At 53.8% G+C, this 17027-nt stretch overlaps 1 protein-coding gene across 1 annotated transcript; it reads left to right on the forward strand.

Annotated features, from left to right (window-relative positions):
- Positions 1–621: 621 nt before the first annotated feature.
- On the forward strand, positions 622–16922 carry alg13 (ALG13 UDP-N-acetylglucosaminyltransferase subunit). Its single transcript, XM_061679383.1, is given in 26 exon segments — positions 622–826; positions 3577–3660; positions 3734–3784; positions 3916–3962; positions 4049–4121; positions 4203–4284; positions 7662–7827; positions 7887–7944; positions 10913–11030; positions 11092–11156; positions 11238–11338; positions 11499–11584; positions 11659–11941; positions 12068–12172; positions 12272–12416; positions 12508–12655; positions 14863–14895; positions 14955–15022; positions 15134–15202; positions 15371–15500; positions 15560–15679; positions 15752–15756; positions 15758–15793; positions 16048–16168; positions 16248–16358; positions 16432–16922. Coding segments are annotated over 26 exon segments (2736 nt in total). The 5' UTR covers positions 622–706; the 3' UTR covers positions 16743–16922.
- Positions 16923–17027: the final 105 nt, after the last annotated feature.

The raw sequence follows: 17027 nt of genomic DNA on the forward strand, positions 1-17027 counted from the left end.
TTAATTTGAAATGATCAATAATCAAACGCTCGTTAAAACAATCAATTGTAATCCATTAGCGTATGTGTTATTTAACATTTGTGTTTCTTTTGAAGTAGGAGCAATTTTGCCAAAATGTGAAACTAAAGTTGATTGTTGGGCCTCAAAAGCAAGTTTGTCCGACTTGTGGAGTAGTTTGCGTGTCCCCCAGTAGGCGAGACTCGATGCCGCTTAAATTGACCAGATTTGCCATTTGCTTTTTTTAATCCCACAATTGTAGTCTGGTGTGATCTAAATGGGTTTACTCGGTCATATTTTTGTGTTGATAGTCATCGTTTTATTTTCCGAGGAAATGTGCGTGATTGAGCGGTTTGATTGTCGTTGGAATCGTTTGAGTTGCCCGGTTTTCAAATGTGGTTTTCAGCGGTACAATATTGTAGAAAGTCTCACGGAGAAGCGTTGTAATATTTGCCAACATTGGAAACGATTGCGGTCGCCTTCTTTTGCGAAATGACACGTTAGATGCGCATTGGCAAGTGTCCCTTGTCGAGTTGCTGGAATTGCAGTTTTGTCCTGTCCGCTTCTCGTTTGTGTCCGCGAAGGCGTCACGTCAGCAGGTGTTTTGGCGGCCTCGTTAACTGATGAAGTTCAGCTGCTCGCCGACGAAGGAGGACCAGGACGGAAGTCTGGATGCTAGGACGGAGGACGCAGGACGCAGGACGCAGGCATGCAGAAAGGCCTCAAAAAGTACTTCGTCAACATGGACGACTACCTGGGCAGCCTCGGTCTCTACCGCAAGATGGTCGCCAGGGACGCGTCCAGCCTCTTCCGGGCCGTCTCCGAGCAGGTCAGACCGCGGAAGCCCCGTTAACCGAGTCGAGCGCGTTCAACGAGCTAACGAGGCTAAAGAAGGGCGCAGCCGGCCAAAGCAAATCTTCTTCAACTGTCCAAAAGTGTGTGTGTGTGTGTGTGTGTGTGTGTGTGTGTGCGGCGCGTGTGTGTGGTGTGTGCGCGTGCGTGCGTGTGCGTGCGTGCGTGTGTGTGTGTGTGTGTGTGTGCGCGCGCGCGTGCGTGTGCGTGCGGGCGGGCGGGTGTGTGTGTGTGTGTGCGCGCGCGCGCGTGTGCGGGCGGGTGTGTGTGTGCGGGCGCGAGTTATTCTATGGGTGGAAGGGTTCACAAGTGGTCCCGGTTTTCGATTCGGTACAAGTTGACCCTTCGGAAAAATCCATTGTCTTCTGCAGTTAGTTTCAAAGTGAAAAGTATGTTCACCGCATTAGCAACGATTACGACTGTTGTTGCATTTTGATGAAATGGTTTGTGTTCATCAGGAATCTCTCTATGCGACGGGCAGGACAATGAAACGCTCTTGCGCCGAATGGCAAAAGGTTTTGCGACGCTTCGTGTCTACCCGTTGCCGTTCATTTCATGGCTTCCTGCAAATCGATCCGCTTTGGATACAACGAAATAAGCCCAGATTTCACACGGAGTATATTTGTGACTAAACCGAGACAAAATCATTGTTTCCGTATCTGATATTTTTCTTTGATGATTTTTCTCATTTCAAATGTGTGCCTTGCTTGGAAAACACGGATCTCATCTTGACTCTCGTAAATAAACCCTCAAGCTATTAATGGCCCCGTAATTTACCAACAGAGGCGGGTAGAGTAGCCAAATATGGTACCGTTACTCGCCCACCCGTCCATTTTCTTCCACATATCCCTTCCCCGGCCGCTTCATCCAGCTCCTCCGGGGGGGGGAAACATAGTCTCTCCAGCGTGTCGGTCGTCACCGGGGGTCTCGTCCCCGTGGGTCTCGTCCCCGTGGGACCTGCCCTGGACGCCTCACCGGGGAGGCATCCTAACCGGACGCCCGAGCCACCTCATCTGGCTCCTCTCGATGCGGAGGAGCAGCGGCTCCGCTCTGAGCCCCCCCCCCCCCCCCCCCGGATGACCGAGCTTCTTACCCGTTCTCTAAGGGAGAGCCCAGCCCGGACGAGGAAACTCATTTCGGCCGCTCGTACCCGGGGTCACGACCCGCAGCTCGCGACGATAGATGAGGGTAGGAACGTAGATCGACGGGTAAATTGAGAGCTTTACCTTTCGGCTTTGCTCCTCCTTCACCACAACGGCGCGATGCAAAGCTGATTTTCATCCCAACCGCTTCACACGCTCCTGCGAACCGCTCCAGTGCGAGTTGGAGATCTTGGCTTGATGAAGCCGACGGAACCGCGTCATCTGCAAAAAGCGGAGACGCAATACTGAGGCCACCGAACCGGACCCCCTCTACGCCTCGGCTGCGTCGAGAAATTCTGTCCATCGGAGTTCTGAACGGAATCGGCGACAAAGGGCCTCGGCGGAGTCCAACCCTCACCGGAAACGATTCCGACCTACTGCTGGCAATGCGGACCAAACTCTGACACTGCGCCCCATCCCCACTACGCGCAGTGTTGATGGTGCGCCGCTTCCCCCTTCTGAGACGCCGGATGGCGGAACAGAATTTCCTCGAAGTCGTTCTCCATGGGCTCGCCGAACTCCTCCCGTGCCCAAGTTTTTGCCTCGGCGACCACCAAAGCTGCATTCCGCTCGGCCAGCCGGTGCCCGCAGCCCACGTGAGCATCGAAGCTCCGAAGGCAGAAGGACGGAGTCCCCGGCGGGAGCGCTCTCCGGAACCCCCTCCAAGGACTCCAAAAAGGGTGGGTACTCCGAACTGCTGTTTGGCGCGTAAGCACAAACGCCTGCTCGGCGCCTCGCACCGTGGGCCACTCCGGAGTGGCAGAGAGTCCAACCCCTCTCGAGAGGACCGGTACCAGAGCCCGAGCCGTGCGCGGAGGCGAGTCCGATTGTCTCGTCGGAGCTTCTCGACCTCGCTCGACTCCGTCCCCGACGGAGAGGTGACGTTCCGCGTCCCGAGAGCCACGGTGACGGTGTGCTTCCGGTCGGGTCCGTAAATATTGGGACACGAACGCGATGGATTTCAAAGTTAGTTAGCTCGCCGCGTGCTGGCGTCACGTGTCCTCGGGTGAAGAAAAGTTTGCGTGGCCATCGAAACGCTTCAGTTGCAAGCATCGTGATTTTTGCGGCCAGTTGGAATTCCAAGTCGCTTGTTGAATGTACCTGAAATCTCGAGGCGGCTTACGATGGCGTCTAGCGTTATCGTCGGTCCGACTCTAGTTGTAGGCGGGACGCGCCGTGCTGCAAGATGATTGGCTGCCGCGTCGCTAGAAGAACGGGACACGGGCGCCGTCTTCCGTCTAGAACGCGAGTGGGAGTCAAAAGAGCGTGCCGTCGCAGCCGTGCGTGCCGCCATCTTGGCTAGCATTAGCGTTACGGTACGCTGCTAACCCTTGTTAGGAAATTAGAGGGGGGGATAATGCAACTTGACGGGACACACGTGGACCCCAAAAAGTTGAACTTAATCGTTTGGATGCTTTTCAAAATCCCTTCCACCTACTATGTTTGTGTGTGTGTGTGTTGTTTGGCTTGTGTGTTTGATTGTTTCTGTGGTGTTTTGGTGTATGTGTTTATTTTGTGTTCACGTAAAGTGTTTGTGTGCTTTGCTTGTTTTAATGTGTATTTGTTTAATTGCGTGTGCGTGTAGTTGTACTATTCTCAGAACTATCACCGCACGATTCGTCAGGATTGCGCCGACTTCATGAGGGCGAATGTCAGCGTCTTTGAGCCGGTGAGGTTATTTTTTTTCAATGATTATTATTTTTTTCTTCGACGAGGATGACGTCGCTCGCTCTCTTTTTAAGTTCGTCGAAGGCTCATTTGACAAGTATCTCGAGCGCCTGGAGGACCCCAAGGTGAGCGCGAACATGCGTGTCCGTGAAATGAACGCGCACAAATGTGCGCATGCAAAGCAAACGCGCACACGCACTCGGAAAGACCTACGAACGCACGCTTTTGTGTTTGTGCGTGCGTGCGTGTGTTGCAGGAGACGGTGGGTCAAGTGGAGATCAAAGCTCTGTCACAGCTCTACAGGTGACTCCTGTCAATCAACAGCCGAGCTCGGCCGATCGGAGCACAGTGGCGTTTGCGTTCTTTGACGCGTGTGTGTGCGTGCGCAGGCGCTGCTTCCTGATCTACCGTTACCCCGGGAAACCCGCCACCGTCATCTCGGAGGGCGACTTCGTCGACAAGGTGAGCCGGGCTCCGCCCCCGACGGTTCGATGTCACCGGGGATGCGCGTTGCCTAGCTAACTGTGTGCGCGTGTCGCCAAGGTAACGCTGTCCTGCTCCATCAACGGTCACTACGACATCGTGTACCCCAGGAGTTACATCAACTCCGCCGCCCTGTGCCAGTGTGAGTTCAAAAGTCAACCGGGTGTGTGCGCGTGTGCGTGTGTGTGTGTGCGTCAGTGTTAATTTTGCCAGCAGATTTTGATTTTGTTTTAGTCGGTCTTGACTAAAATGGAATTTAGTTTTAGTTGACGAAATAGTCGACAAAAGCTCCAGTAGATTTAGTCGACCCAAATAAAAAGTGTATAAAGGGTAATATGTCAACTTTCGCTTTCTGAAAGTGAAAAAAGCGTCGTCAAAGTGGCACCGGTGACACGCGAGCTCCGTCTCGTGGTCAGAGGCCAACTTGTTACTGCGAAGAGCCGCCTCCCCTCCGAAAAGGGTTTGCCCCCGTCCCTTCCCCTCGCGGAGACCTCTGCTCGTCACGTCGACTGTAAATGTCACGCGTCGACGTGATCGTGACCAAAAAGGACTCCCGCACGAGGAAGACCACAGGCCAGAACGCTCGCAAACAAACTCGCTGAAATGTTCGCTTCCTGTCTACATAGCAAAATATAATCATTTACAATAGCATTATTTCTCTTAGCATGCATGTTGCTTCGTGGGACTTCTGGCGTTCTTTGCCCTCAACAATCCTTTTCAAATCGGTTTACAGTCAGTTGTCGCCACTGGAAGCCTCGTGTGCGCATACGGAGTGAGTGCACTTGAATCGGAACAGCCTCGCGACATCCGCACGTCGACGTAAACGTCGCGTCATTTATCGAGACGCTCCGTCGTCTATTTAGTGCAGTAGTCGGGATTGTTTTTACACTTATTAAAAACAACCGCTTGATGAAAAACACGTTACACGTACCGGAATTTCTCGTGTATAATGCATTTTTTTAACCCCCAAAAATCGTCAAGTCAATAGTGCGCATTATACACGAGAAAGTGAAGGACGTTCACATTTCATCAGTGTATGCCGCCATCTAGAGGTTATGAAAAAGGTGTAGCCTACACTTTCATTCCAATATGGCAGGGGAGCACATGACCGCATGTATGTACAATTGTGCTCGTAAGTTTACATACCCACGCGGAATTTGTGAAATATTTTTTTTTTTTTTTTTTTTTTTTTTTAAATGTGACTGAACAACAACCGTCATTAATTGCTTTATGGTTATGTTTGTTGAATGATCATGCTTTTCTGAAACGCTTGACCGTTTAATTTGAATCCCATTAAAATAAAATTAAATGTTTCGCCTGGTCCTTCATGTTTTCGGAGAAGCATTCTGAGAAGAAACGCATCCAAGTTTAAAAACATGATCTTCGCCGCATACGAGCTCCGGTATGGAAGTCGGCGCATTTACAGGCGTGAGCGATGACGTCGCTGCGCATTTACGTCAAAACGCCACTGCTCCTTGTTCCGCCAGTTAGCGACCTCCGTTTTAAACGACGTCGCAACGATCGAGGCAGCCGCAGTGAGCGGTTTAGCACCCTAGCGCACTCGCTAGATAGCTCGCGGGCTAGCGAAGGCGATGGGTGACTTTGCCTAAAATGTCCCAGTTGCTTGGATCTGCGGAGCCAAAGCCGCTCGCCGGTGTTACCGCAACGATGAAAAGTCGAGTGTCCCGCTGTTCTTATGATTGGCTAGCACCAAGAGAGGACTCGTACTTTTAGTGGATAATGTTTTTTTTTTTTTTTCAAATTTTGGGACCTGAAGCAAGAATTGTATGAAACAATAAAACTACGACAACGGCATGGGGGAGTTGAATGTAGGTCTGCAGCTAACGGATATTTTAGTACTCCAGTGTCCTACTGGAAATTCTAACAATCGTTTGTTTGGACAAACTATATATTTGTGCTCGGTAAAAGAGCAATTTTGAGAACAGAAGACCTTTCACTGAATAACCTACGACGAATTGGTTTCCTTTTTTATATAACCAACAGTTTTTATTTTTTCACTTCACATTGTGCATAGGACTTTTTATTTATTATTTAAAAAAAAAAAAGCATTAACAGGCTTTGCGCATATTCACTTAAACAGCTCGCATTTTAGCGTTTTGTGACCTATTAATACATTAGATTCATGGCCGTGCCTTTCTGATCTGAGAGCAGCTGACAAGGAATAAGACAAATATTCTTTGTTTTGAAAGTTGTCAATTTGTTCGAACGAAAATGAAGAAATATTTCGTTCGCCCAAACCGTCCTCTGCTCGGCTGCATGACGACCCATTTGACTCGGATTCCTCTCCGGCCTCATTTGTCCCATTTTTGCCACTGACAGATCATCCGATTGGCCGCCTGTCGCACAGTGTATGTAGCGCTATGGTTGCGTTGTACTGTCCTTGTCACGGTAAAACAACAACAACAACAAACAAACAACACGCGCCATTCACTCAGCTTATGTTTGTAAAGTAGACCTTCGTTAAGATGACCGATTTGCGCGATGTTAACGTCATCTTCGTCTCACGGGTCCCGCGGCACGGCGTCCTACTCGGCGGAGAGAAAGGTCCCTATTACACCCAACGGGTCCTCTCCTGGCATTTCACGATCAAATGCCAGCGCACTTTTTTTCTCTCTCTGTCGCTCTCCTCAATTGGGCGTCCCATTTTGCAACCGCTCTCTTGGCGCTCCTCCATCGAACGCTTCACTTCCTCGTCCACGCGTCGGCGACGTAAGCGCGTTGTCACATACGCGACTGTCGTCTCCCGGCTTCGCGACGGTTTCCACCGTAAACCTGATTGGCACTTTTGCTTTTCAGTGTTTTTTAACGCGCAAAATGCTACTTTTGACCCGGAAACTGCGATGCGTGACCGCCAAATTCGAGCCTTGGAAAGCAATGTTGTGCGTGCTTGGATGCAGATTCATCGTTCTTTTTGCGTCCCTGATCATTTATTTATTTTTTTTGCGTCCGAGACACTGGGACGCATATCAAACGAGACCTGTTATATACAGCATATACATTAGTAATATTAGACCTTTTTTTTTTTTTTTTTTTTTTTGCGGCGGGTGGATGCACATTATACACAAAATTACGGTAGTTGTATTTAAGTTCAATACCTTTGCAATGAATCTTTTAGAGCTGTTTTTACATATGAGGTACAATTTTTAGTTTTTTTTTGTCTGCAATACCTTTTTTAATTGAATCATTTAAGCGCAGGTTATTTTTCTATATTGAAGCACAGTGTTAATTTTCACACCGTAATAATGGTAAGGTTAGTGGTTTACAATATTAACCGCTCCTACAACACGATAGTTAACACGATAACTTCCTTATCATGTCCTTCTGATTGGTTCGCGTGTCAACTTCTCCCGCCTCTTCAAACAAAACTAGTTCTGATTGGACATTGCCTCCGTCTCGTTTTTCTTTGACAAAAATGTCGAACTTCGTCGAAAATCTTTCGACAACAAAATTAGCGCGCGCTGTGTGTGTGTGTGTGTGTGTGTGTGTGTGTGTGTGTAGCCATCGTGTACGAGCTGCTCTACACGAAGGTGTTCAGTTGGGAGGAGGCGGAGCTGAGTCAGGCCATGGAGTCGTTCAGGGTCGGAGGTCGTCGCTATAGAAACAGCCCGTCTGCAAGTAGCGATGTCGACTTTGGCTATGACGTCCCTGAGGACAGAGTTCACAGGTACGCGTCTGCACGTACCCTCACGCACCCGGGCATCACGAGCATGTTGCCTCTTGCAGGGAGGAGGCGGAGTCAAGCGAGGAGAAGCCACGAGTGTCGACGACGGAAGACGTCAAGGTGAGACGCCGGCGACCTTTCGTGACCGCTTCCCGTCTACTCTGCCTCCATCAGAAGTTGTGTGTGTGCGCGCGCGTTTGAGTAAGTCTGTATGTGTGTACATACTGTAATTTCTCGTGTATAATACACTTTTTTTCTTTTCTTTCCACCCAAAGAAATTGTTGTCGCTAGAGTGCATTATTATACATGGGATAAGGAAAATGAAAAAAATGATCACATTGTATAAATGTATACCGGTACCGAGCGGTTTCATTCCAAAATATGTAATGTCTAATTTTAAATTTTTTGACATATGTTAAATGTTGCCGGCACGGTGGGAGACCGGTTAGCACATCTGCCTCACAGTTCTGGGGACCGGGGTTCAAATCCCGCCCCCGCCTGTGTGGCGTTTGCGTGTTCTCCCCGCGCCTGCTTGGCTTTTCTCCGGGCGCTCCGGTTTCCTCCCGCGTCCCAAAAACATGCACGCCAGGTTGATTGAAGACTCTAAATTGCCCGTAGGTGGGAATGTGAGTGGGAACGGTTGTTTGTTTCATCGTGCCCGGCTACGGGCTGGCGACCGGTTCGGGGTGTACCCCGCCTCCCGCCCGACGATAGCTGGGTTAGGCTCCGGCAGCCCGCGACCCAAGTGAGGCTAAGCGGTAAGGAAAACGGACGGATGGATGTTAAATGTTAGCTGCTTCTCCCGAGAATCATAACGTTCTCGTGGGGGACAGTCACAAGCTTAACGTTGCTTCAGTTCCCATAACTGCGATCAATCACCCAAATGCATGTGGACGTCTCGACTTACAGTACGCCCATGTCAACCTCTGAAAATATCAGCGCGATCTGCCCAATACGTTGGATTTTATGGATGTTAATTCTTTTCCTCATGAAGCAACTCTCAGCTTTTTGTGTCCATAAAATCCAAAATACGAGCGTGATCGTTCTCCTACTTTCAGACGAAGTGGGCAAAAGGAGAGCTGTTTAAATACATTGCTCACCCCGGTGGAAGAGGGGGTAGCCTCCCTCCGCCTTCGGGTGGGGGGACGGGTCCTGACTGTTGTTTGCGCCTATGCGCCAAACAGCAGTTCGGAGTACCCGCCCTTTTTGGGGTCCTCGGAGGGGGTGCTGGAGAGCGCTCCCGCCGGGGACTCCATCGTTCCGCTCGGGGCTTCGACGCTCACGTGGGGAACGACAGCGAGACCTGCAAGGGCGTGATCGGGAGGAACGGCCCCCCCGATCAGAACCCGAGCGGTGTCCTGTTATTGGACTTCTGCGCTCGTCACGGATTGTCCATAACGAACACCGTGTTCGAGCATAAGCGTGTCCGCACGTGCACTCGGCACCAGGACACCCGAGGTCGCGGTTCGTTGATGGACTTTGCGGCCGTGTCATCGGACTTGCGGCCGCGTGCCTTCGACACTCGGGTGCGTTTGTTCAGTGAGAGAGGGGAGGGGCGCAGCTGTCAACCGATCACCACCCGGTGGTGAGTTGGCTCCGACGGTGGGGGAAGATGCCGGTCCGCCGTAGCAGGCCCAAACGTATTGTGGGGGTCTGCTGGGAACGTCTGGCGGAATCCCCCGTCAGAAGTAGTTTCAACTCCCACCTCCGACAGAACTTGGCTCATGTTCCGGGGGATTCTGCCAGACGTTCCCAGCAGACCCTCACACGGTCCGAGCGGACCGTGTTCCGCGCCTCCGTTGCTGAGGCGGCCGACGGCAGATGTGGCCGTGAGGTGGTCGGTGCCCGTTGTGGCGGCGATCCGTCAAGCTGAAGAAGGAGTCCTATCGGGCTTTTTTGGCCCGTGGGACTCCTGAGGCAGCCGACGGGTACGGAATGTAGCTTTGGTGGTCGCTGAAGCAAAAACTCGGGGAGTTCGGTGAGGCCGTGGAGAACGACTTCCGGGCGGCTTCGAGGAAATTCTGGTCCGACATCCGGCGTCTCAGGAGAGGAAAGCAGTACGCCACCAACACTGTGTATAGTGGGGACGGGGCGCCGCTGACCTGGACTCGGGACGTCGTGAGCCGGCGGGGAGAATACTTCGAAGACTTCCTCAATTCCACCGACACGCCTTCCCATGAGGAAGCAGAATCGGGGTTCTCTGAGGCGGGCTCTCCAATCTCTTGGGTTGAGGTCACCGAAGTGGTTAAAAAGCTCCTCGGTGGCAAGGCCCCGGCTCTGGATGTTGTGGGGCTGTCCGTGGTTGACACGCCTCTGCAACATCGCGTGGACATCGGGGACGGTGCCTCTGGATCGGCAGACTGGGGTGGTGGTCCGGAGGGTGTTTTCCAACTGCAGGGGATCACACTCCTCAGCCTCCCCGGTAAGGTCTATTCAGGGGCGCCGGAGAGGAGGATCCGTCGGGAAGTCGAATCTCAGATTCAGGAGGAGCCGTGTGGTTTTCGTCCTGGCCGCGGAACAGCGGACCGGCTCTACAGCCTCGGCAGGGTCCTCGAGGGTGCGAGAGAGTTCGCCCGACCGGTCTACATGTGTTTTGTGGACTCGGAGAAGGCGTTCGACCGTGTCCCTCGGGGAGTCCTGCGGGGGGGGGGGGGGGGGGTGCTTCAGGAGTATGGGGTACCGAACCCCCTGATACGGTCTGTTCGGTCCCCGTACGACCGGAGTCAGAGTTGGTCCGCATAGCCGGCAGTAAGTCGGACCCGTTCCCGGTGAGGGTTGGACTCCGCCAAGGCTGCCCGTGGTCACCGATTGTGTTCATAACCTTTGCGGACAGAATTTCAAGGCGCAGCCGAGGCGTAGAGGGTGTTCAACAATACGATGTGGCTTTCACAAAAATACACTTTCAATATTTGTCTTTCATGGCTCTCAGCCAAAACGGTTCCCGACCCCTCCGGTTGACGTTTGAAAGTTCCTACGGGGTCTCGTCACGGGCCCTTTCGCCTCTCGCCCGTATCGCCGAATATGGAAGGAAGTAGGTTTGCGCGCGCGTTTATCATTGACCTTTGATGAGCGCTTCCTGTCCGCTTAGCCGCCATCAGAAGCCCCGCCCCCGAGCCGACTGTGCCTGCCTTATAAGGTGATGAAGTCGCTGGACGGAGACATTTACCGAAACGTGGAGTTTGACGTCTGGCAGGACACCTGCAAAGGTAGGCGACGGACGCGGCCGACACGGCGTGCGGCGCGGTGTTGACGGCGTGCCGTGTTCAGAGATGCAGAAGGCGGACTACATGGTGTTTGCGGGCCGCCAGTACTTCCTGGGGGATAAATGTCAGGTGAGCGCAAGGTCGTCACCGAGACGAGCGCCCTCGCGCCGTCGCCGAAGCAAGTCGGTGGCCGATATGCGTGTTTTGCAGGTGCGCCTGGAGCCCAAGGGGAAGTACTTCAACGCCTTCATCCAGGAAGTGGGAACGCACTCGAGTGCGGTCACCGTCTTCATTGAAGAGTTGGGAGAGAAGTACGCGCGCGCGCGCACAAACACAGAAGCATGCACAGAAAAACACACAAGCAACGATCGCACGCAGAAACAAACACACACAGAAACCCACGTGCGCAGGACACACACACACACCTAATGCGAGAGTAACAAGATGAAGTGCGCACTTCCTGTTGTGCAGACATTTGGTACCGCTGATGGACCTGAAACCCGTCAATCCGGTTCCGGCCTGGAACGTGTCCGCTCCGACCCGCAAAGGCGAGCTCGGTACGGCCGCCTCGCTGCGTCCGCTTCCCGCTTCCCGTTTCCCGTGCGGTGACCTTTTGACTTTTGTCCTTCAGACGCAGAGGTGCGAGGTCACCAGCGGCACCCGCGCCATCGCTACTTCCGGAAGTCCAGAGGGGGCGGTGCTGTCGTCAAGGGGGCGGAGCTGGCGATGCCCCCGCCCTCCTCCTACGGAGGTCCCGCCCCCTCTCCGCTCCCGCCCCGCTTCCAGCCGGCGGGGCACCCCCGGCCCCCCTTGCCGCCTGCCCCCCCCGCCGCCGGAGCCGTGCCTTACGATCCCTACGCTCCTCCGCACCACCATCAGCACGCGGCCAGACCGCCGAGATACGGTGCCACCAGGTGGCTGAGGGCGCCGTGCCGCGTGTTCGTCACCACCCCAACACCACTAACGTGTGTGTGTGTGTGTCTGTGTGTGTGTGTTTGACCGCGTCTCTCTTTTGATGCGCGTGTTTGGGTTTTGGTCAGAAGCTCCACCCGTTTTGTGAACCGTCACCTGATTGGTCCTCAGTTTTCCTACTACCCGCCCGGCAGGCGTTACTACGACTACGACAGCGTCGCCTTCAGGTCTCGGTAAGAGGGTGCCGATCGGTCGTGTGTCAGTTGATTGACAGCGGGGTGAGGGCGCTTCCAGGCGCAGTCTCAAAGCCGCGTCCTCCGTTTTGCGATTAGTCGCAGTCGTCGTCACGCGGCGGTGGCGCTAGCCAAAGAGTGTCACTTTTTCAACGCCGACGAGCCGCCGGCCGAACTGGACGCCGCCGTCTCGTACTTCCACGTCGACGATGCCGGCGGCCACGACGTCTTCGCGACCCTCACGGTACAAACGCACGCGTGTGTGTGTGTGTGTGTGTGTGTGTGTTAAATTAACACACGTGACGTCGCAGAATTCTTCCGTGCCCCAATCTCAGAGCGTGGGAGCCCCGCCCCCTCCCTCCGGCTCATCCTATCGCGTCCAGAGAGGCTCGGGGTGCCTCCCGCTCACCCCGCAGGCAGGTGGCGCCCTCGGGTGTTCGTCAGAAGAAGAGCAGGAAGACGTCGGCGCTGTCGATGAACAGGGTGAGCCCGTGCAGTTTTTTAACGTGACTTGTATCTTTTTGTGTATTTCTTGTTTCTGTTTTTCCAATATATTCATTACTTTTTCTTGAACTTTCCACACGAATACAAACATACACAAATGCCAGCATACGTGTCGCCATTGTATCCTATATAAAACTCACAAAACCAAAATCACAGGGAAGCGTCACAACGTCACAGTGGACGCGTCGGACTCGAGAAATAAAGCAACCTCGGTGACGCGTTCGTTTTAAGAAGAGGGACTCGTCCTAGCCGAGAGAAGGGGAGCGAGTTCCGCCGTTCTAAAGCTTGTCTTACCAACAAAATTAGTTTTGTACAACGGGGTAATACAAACGGCTAAAACGACAAAACCGGAGGGAAAGGGTGCCCTAATATCGGGTATCGAGAGAAGGTTCCTAAGGGCGAGGCCTCCGATTTATTTCGATTGAGCGAACCAGAGAATCTCCCGCATTAAATCGGTGACCTTAATAAGAGCTGGAACGGCGGCCTCGGGTTTACACGGAAAGACGAGCGCGTGACGTCCACGTACGGCGGGCTCCGTTCCGATCGCTTCGACGGCGGACGCGCTCCTTCGTGACGACTGCAGATCGGGCTTCCTTATGTAGAACTTCGACCCGTTTTACAAAATGGTCCCCTAGACTGAACTTTTCCAGTGTGTGAGTGAAAAATGGCCACTCTGTCACATGCCTTGTCAGCATCCAGACCGAGCACGAGACCTTCGCTTTGCTCTTTCAACTTCGGGATAACGTCGAAAAGACGTCTAACGTTGCTGGAAGAGGTCCGTCCGTGTTCCTAACTGCTTCTCCTCACGCGGGTCACGGCCTCGTCGGAGCCTCTCCCAGCCGACTCCGGGCGAGAGGCGGGGTGCTAGGGTTAATCTAGCACGCGTGTTTTTGGGATGCGGGGTGCCCGGGAGGGGGCCGTGCAAACTCCACGCAGGCGCCGCCGGATTTGAGGCAGATGTGCTGGAAGAGGTTCTTCCAAACACGTCGGCCGTTACAACCTTCAACCCGTGACGCTCAAACTTTGTCGTAAATGTAACTCCGCCTCCGGCCGGCGCTCGGCGACGGAACTGAAGTTCGCGTGGCGAGTCAAGCCGTCACAGACGACATCCGTCCATCTACTGTGGCGCTTCTCCTCACGCGGGTCGCGGGCGTGCAGGAGGCCGTCCCGGCTATCATCAGGCAGGAGGCGGGGCACGGTTGCCGGCCGATCGCAGGGCACATGCAAATAAACGACCGGTCGCACTCGCATTCACACCTACGGACAATCTAGAGACTTCAGTGCACCTAGCGCGCATGTTTTGGAGATGTGGGAGGAAACCGGAGCGCCCGGAGAAAAGCCACGCGGGCACGGGGAGAACATGCAAACTCCACACAGGCGGGACCGGGGATCGAACCCGGGTCCTCAAAACTGTGAGGCCGACGCTCTAACCGGTCGGCCGCCCGTAGACAACATAGTTTTTTTAAATTCCTACTTGCGTGTAGTTGAATGAGTCCGGTAATGTGGAAGTGTAGGAAAAGGAGAGAGAGAGAGAGAGAGAGAGAGGAGCAATCAGGAATAGGGTTAGACGGTGCTTCTCTGCACCGCCGACTGTCATCTGAAGTGGAGTTAGGGTAGACCGACGCCGAGGTGAAGTCTCTTTCTTAATCGAAAGACTTTTTGGACTTGCCGCTGCAGAGTCACCGTCGAAGAAAGATCTTCGGTCCACGACGTGCGGGCCGCGTTCGTAACGCGCCGCTTGTCGCCGTAGTTGCGCTAAACGGGTTGGTTTGAAGTTAGCGGCCAGTCTAGCCATCGCTCGGAGAATATTACCGCCGCTTGCAACTTCGCAGTCGGCCGTTTCAGAACCGCGACCTTTCTGAAGCGTTGCCGTTTGTCAGCCGCCTCGCCCTGTTCCGCTTGTTTTGTCGTTCTCTTCTTATTTCTGGACACGTTGTCGACTCTTTCCCAAGAAATATTATCCAGACTCCGTAGAACCTCCGCCACTGTGGGAAAAGCCCTCTCTCGCCACGCCAGAGCTTCGTGGAACTGCATGCTTCCCTTGTGCCGCCATCTTGCCTCCCGGTTTTTTCCCTTTTTTTGCGTGTATGCGCGTGTGTGTGTGTGTGTGTGCGTGTGTCTCCGTCTCCGCATGCACGTAATGATGGGCATGTGTGCTTATTGACGGGCGTATTGATGTGTGTCAGATTTCCGAGAGGACTTTAGCTACGACGCTCGCGGTGAGTAGTAAACCACGCCGACAGGAAGTTGACAGGACGTTGACAGGAAATTGTTTCAGACGCCAGCTACCAGACGCCAATCGTCTACACGAGCGACACCGCCCACATCGACACGCCCGCCGGACAGGTAACTCGCGTCTACGCGCGCGCACTCACTCACTCACACACTACCTGCTTCAATCGCAATCCTACGAGTGATGACATCATCATCATCATCATCATCATCATCACATGACAGGACCAGGTGGAAGGGGGTGTGGCTGAGTCACCGCCAAGAGCTGATTTGAGCTACAGCTACACGCAGCAGGTGCGCACACGCACGCGTGTCCATCATTATACAGAGACGCGCATACCCATCGGTCGTTAGGCACACGCACACAAACGCACGTTGGGACAAAAAAAATGCCACACTGGATGCCTGTCAAATGTTAGCACCTGATGACATCACCCCAGTGTGTACGTGTGCGCGCGCTAGGTGGTAAAGCCAGTGGCGGTGATTTCTTCCTCCCCGTCCTCCTCTTCCTCCTCTTCGCCCTCGTCTTCATCATCCCGTTTGCCCGCCGCCGTTCACATGCCCTCAGCGACGCATGCGCAACCTCGATCAGGTGAGTCCACGCGCGCGCGCTGAGCAGCTGTGTACGCGGCAAGTTGTTTTTGCTTTTAGTTGCCATGGCGATCCCAGCTGCCACCCCCTGGTTGGTCAATGAGCTGGGGGAGGGGCTGTGCTCTGTGGTAGCTCCGCCTCCTTACTCCTATGACCCCAATGGCTGCGACCTGCCCAGAGGTTAGAATCTCCGTGAGGAGTTTATTTTATGAATTTTATTGTTAATAATTGCGATGGGGTTGCTTTTTGCAGACTGTCCGCGTGCTTCAGTTTTACTTCAACCTCGGCGTGCAGGTGACAACACACCGGGGGCGTGGCAACTGTTTTTGGGTGTGCGCGTGTGTGTGGTTTCCACGTGACCCTGTTTGTCTTTTTGGGTGCACGTGTGCATCTTGAGGTTTTTATTTTGTCTTATTTTGTCTTTGTGTGTGTGTGTGTGTGTGTCGTTTTGGGTGCGTGCACATCTTGCGGGCGTGTTTTTTGTGTGCATCTTTTTATCCGTTTGTCTTTTTGCGCGTCTTCGTGCATGTCATCACTCGTCTCCTCAGTGGTACCATCAGAGCTGCTGGCAGCCGCAGCAGGCGTACCCCCCCTCGTACTCTCCCGATGCTGCCTACCCCTACCAGCACTACCCGCCCCCCTACCTGGGCCAGGAAGCCCCCCTGCACGGTTAGATCGTAACAAGGGCTCTCCGACCATGTGAACCCAATATGAATGATCGTGTGACACCGCTCTCCTCCACCCACAGCCGCCCCCCCCTCCTACCCTGAGTCAGGGCGCGGACCCCACCAGCCGCCGCCCCCCTACCCAGAATCCAACAGGATGGCCGAGATTCAGACGGACGCGCACGGCGGCGGCGGTCGGTCGTTTGCGCTTTTTCTGAATTTCCGTTTGGATGACAAAATGCTAAATATGCTAATTCTGTCTCCCAGGCCCCGCTCATCCAACGGAAGGCCCCTCCCTCAACCCGCCGCCTTCGGGCGCAGCGATGTACCCGGACCAGATGCCCCTACCTTCCGTGCTGCACCTGCCTTACGAAGCTCCGCCCCCGGCCGCCTACCTGTCATCTGCCCCGCCCCCTCCTCTGGCTCACTCTCCCCACCACTCTTACCACCCCATCGTGCCCGCCTCCGCACATTGGGGAGGACACGCCTCGCGGGTCTACTGCCCCGCCCCCAACCCCGCCCACGTGGTGGGTTACATCACCGCTCCGTCCGCGCACTTCATGCCGCCTAGCGCCTGACGCGCGCTTGCGCCGACCCTGGCTAGCTCGCCACTGAATTAAGTTTGTTTAGCTTGTTAGGATGGGCATCTTTGAGTTTGTGCCAGCCAATCGGAGAGGAGGGTGTGCCCCTGTCCATTTTTTGTTGAAGGGATGTTTTGTTAGCGGATCGGTTTTTGTTCACTTGGTTAATAAAGTTTGTCACCAGCAAGAAACATCGCATTCGTCCAACTTTTTAATTATGCTATTGGATGTTCAAACTACTACAACTAATTACTCCTACAGTATCTCGTACGGACGGGTGTA

This window comes from Phycodurus eques, chromosome 6, assembly GCF_024500275.1.
Source record: "Phycodurus eques isolate BA_2022a chromosome 6, UOR_Pequ_1.1, whole genome shotgun sequence".
Lineage (NCBI taxonomy): Eukaryota > Metazoa > Chordata > Actinopteri > Syngnathiformes > Syngnathidae > Phycodurus > Phycodurus eques.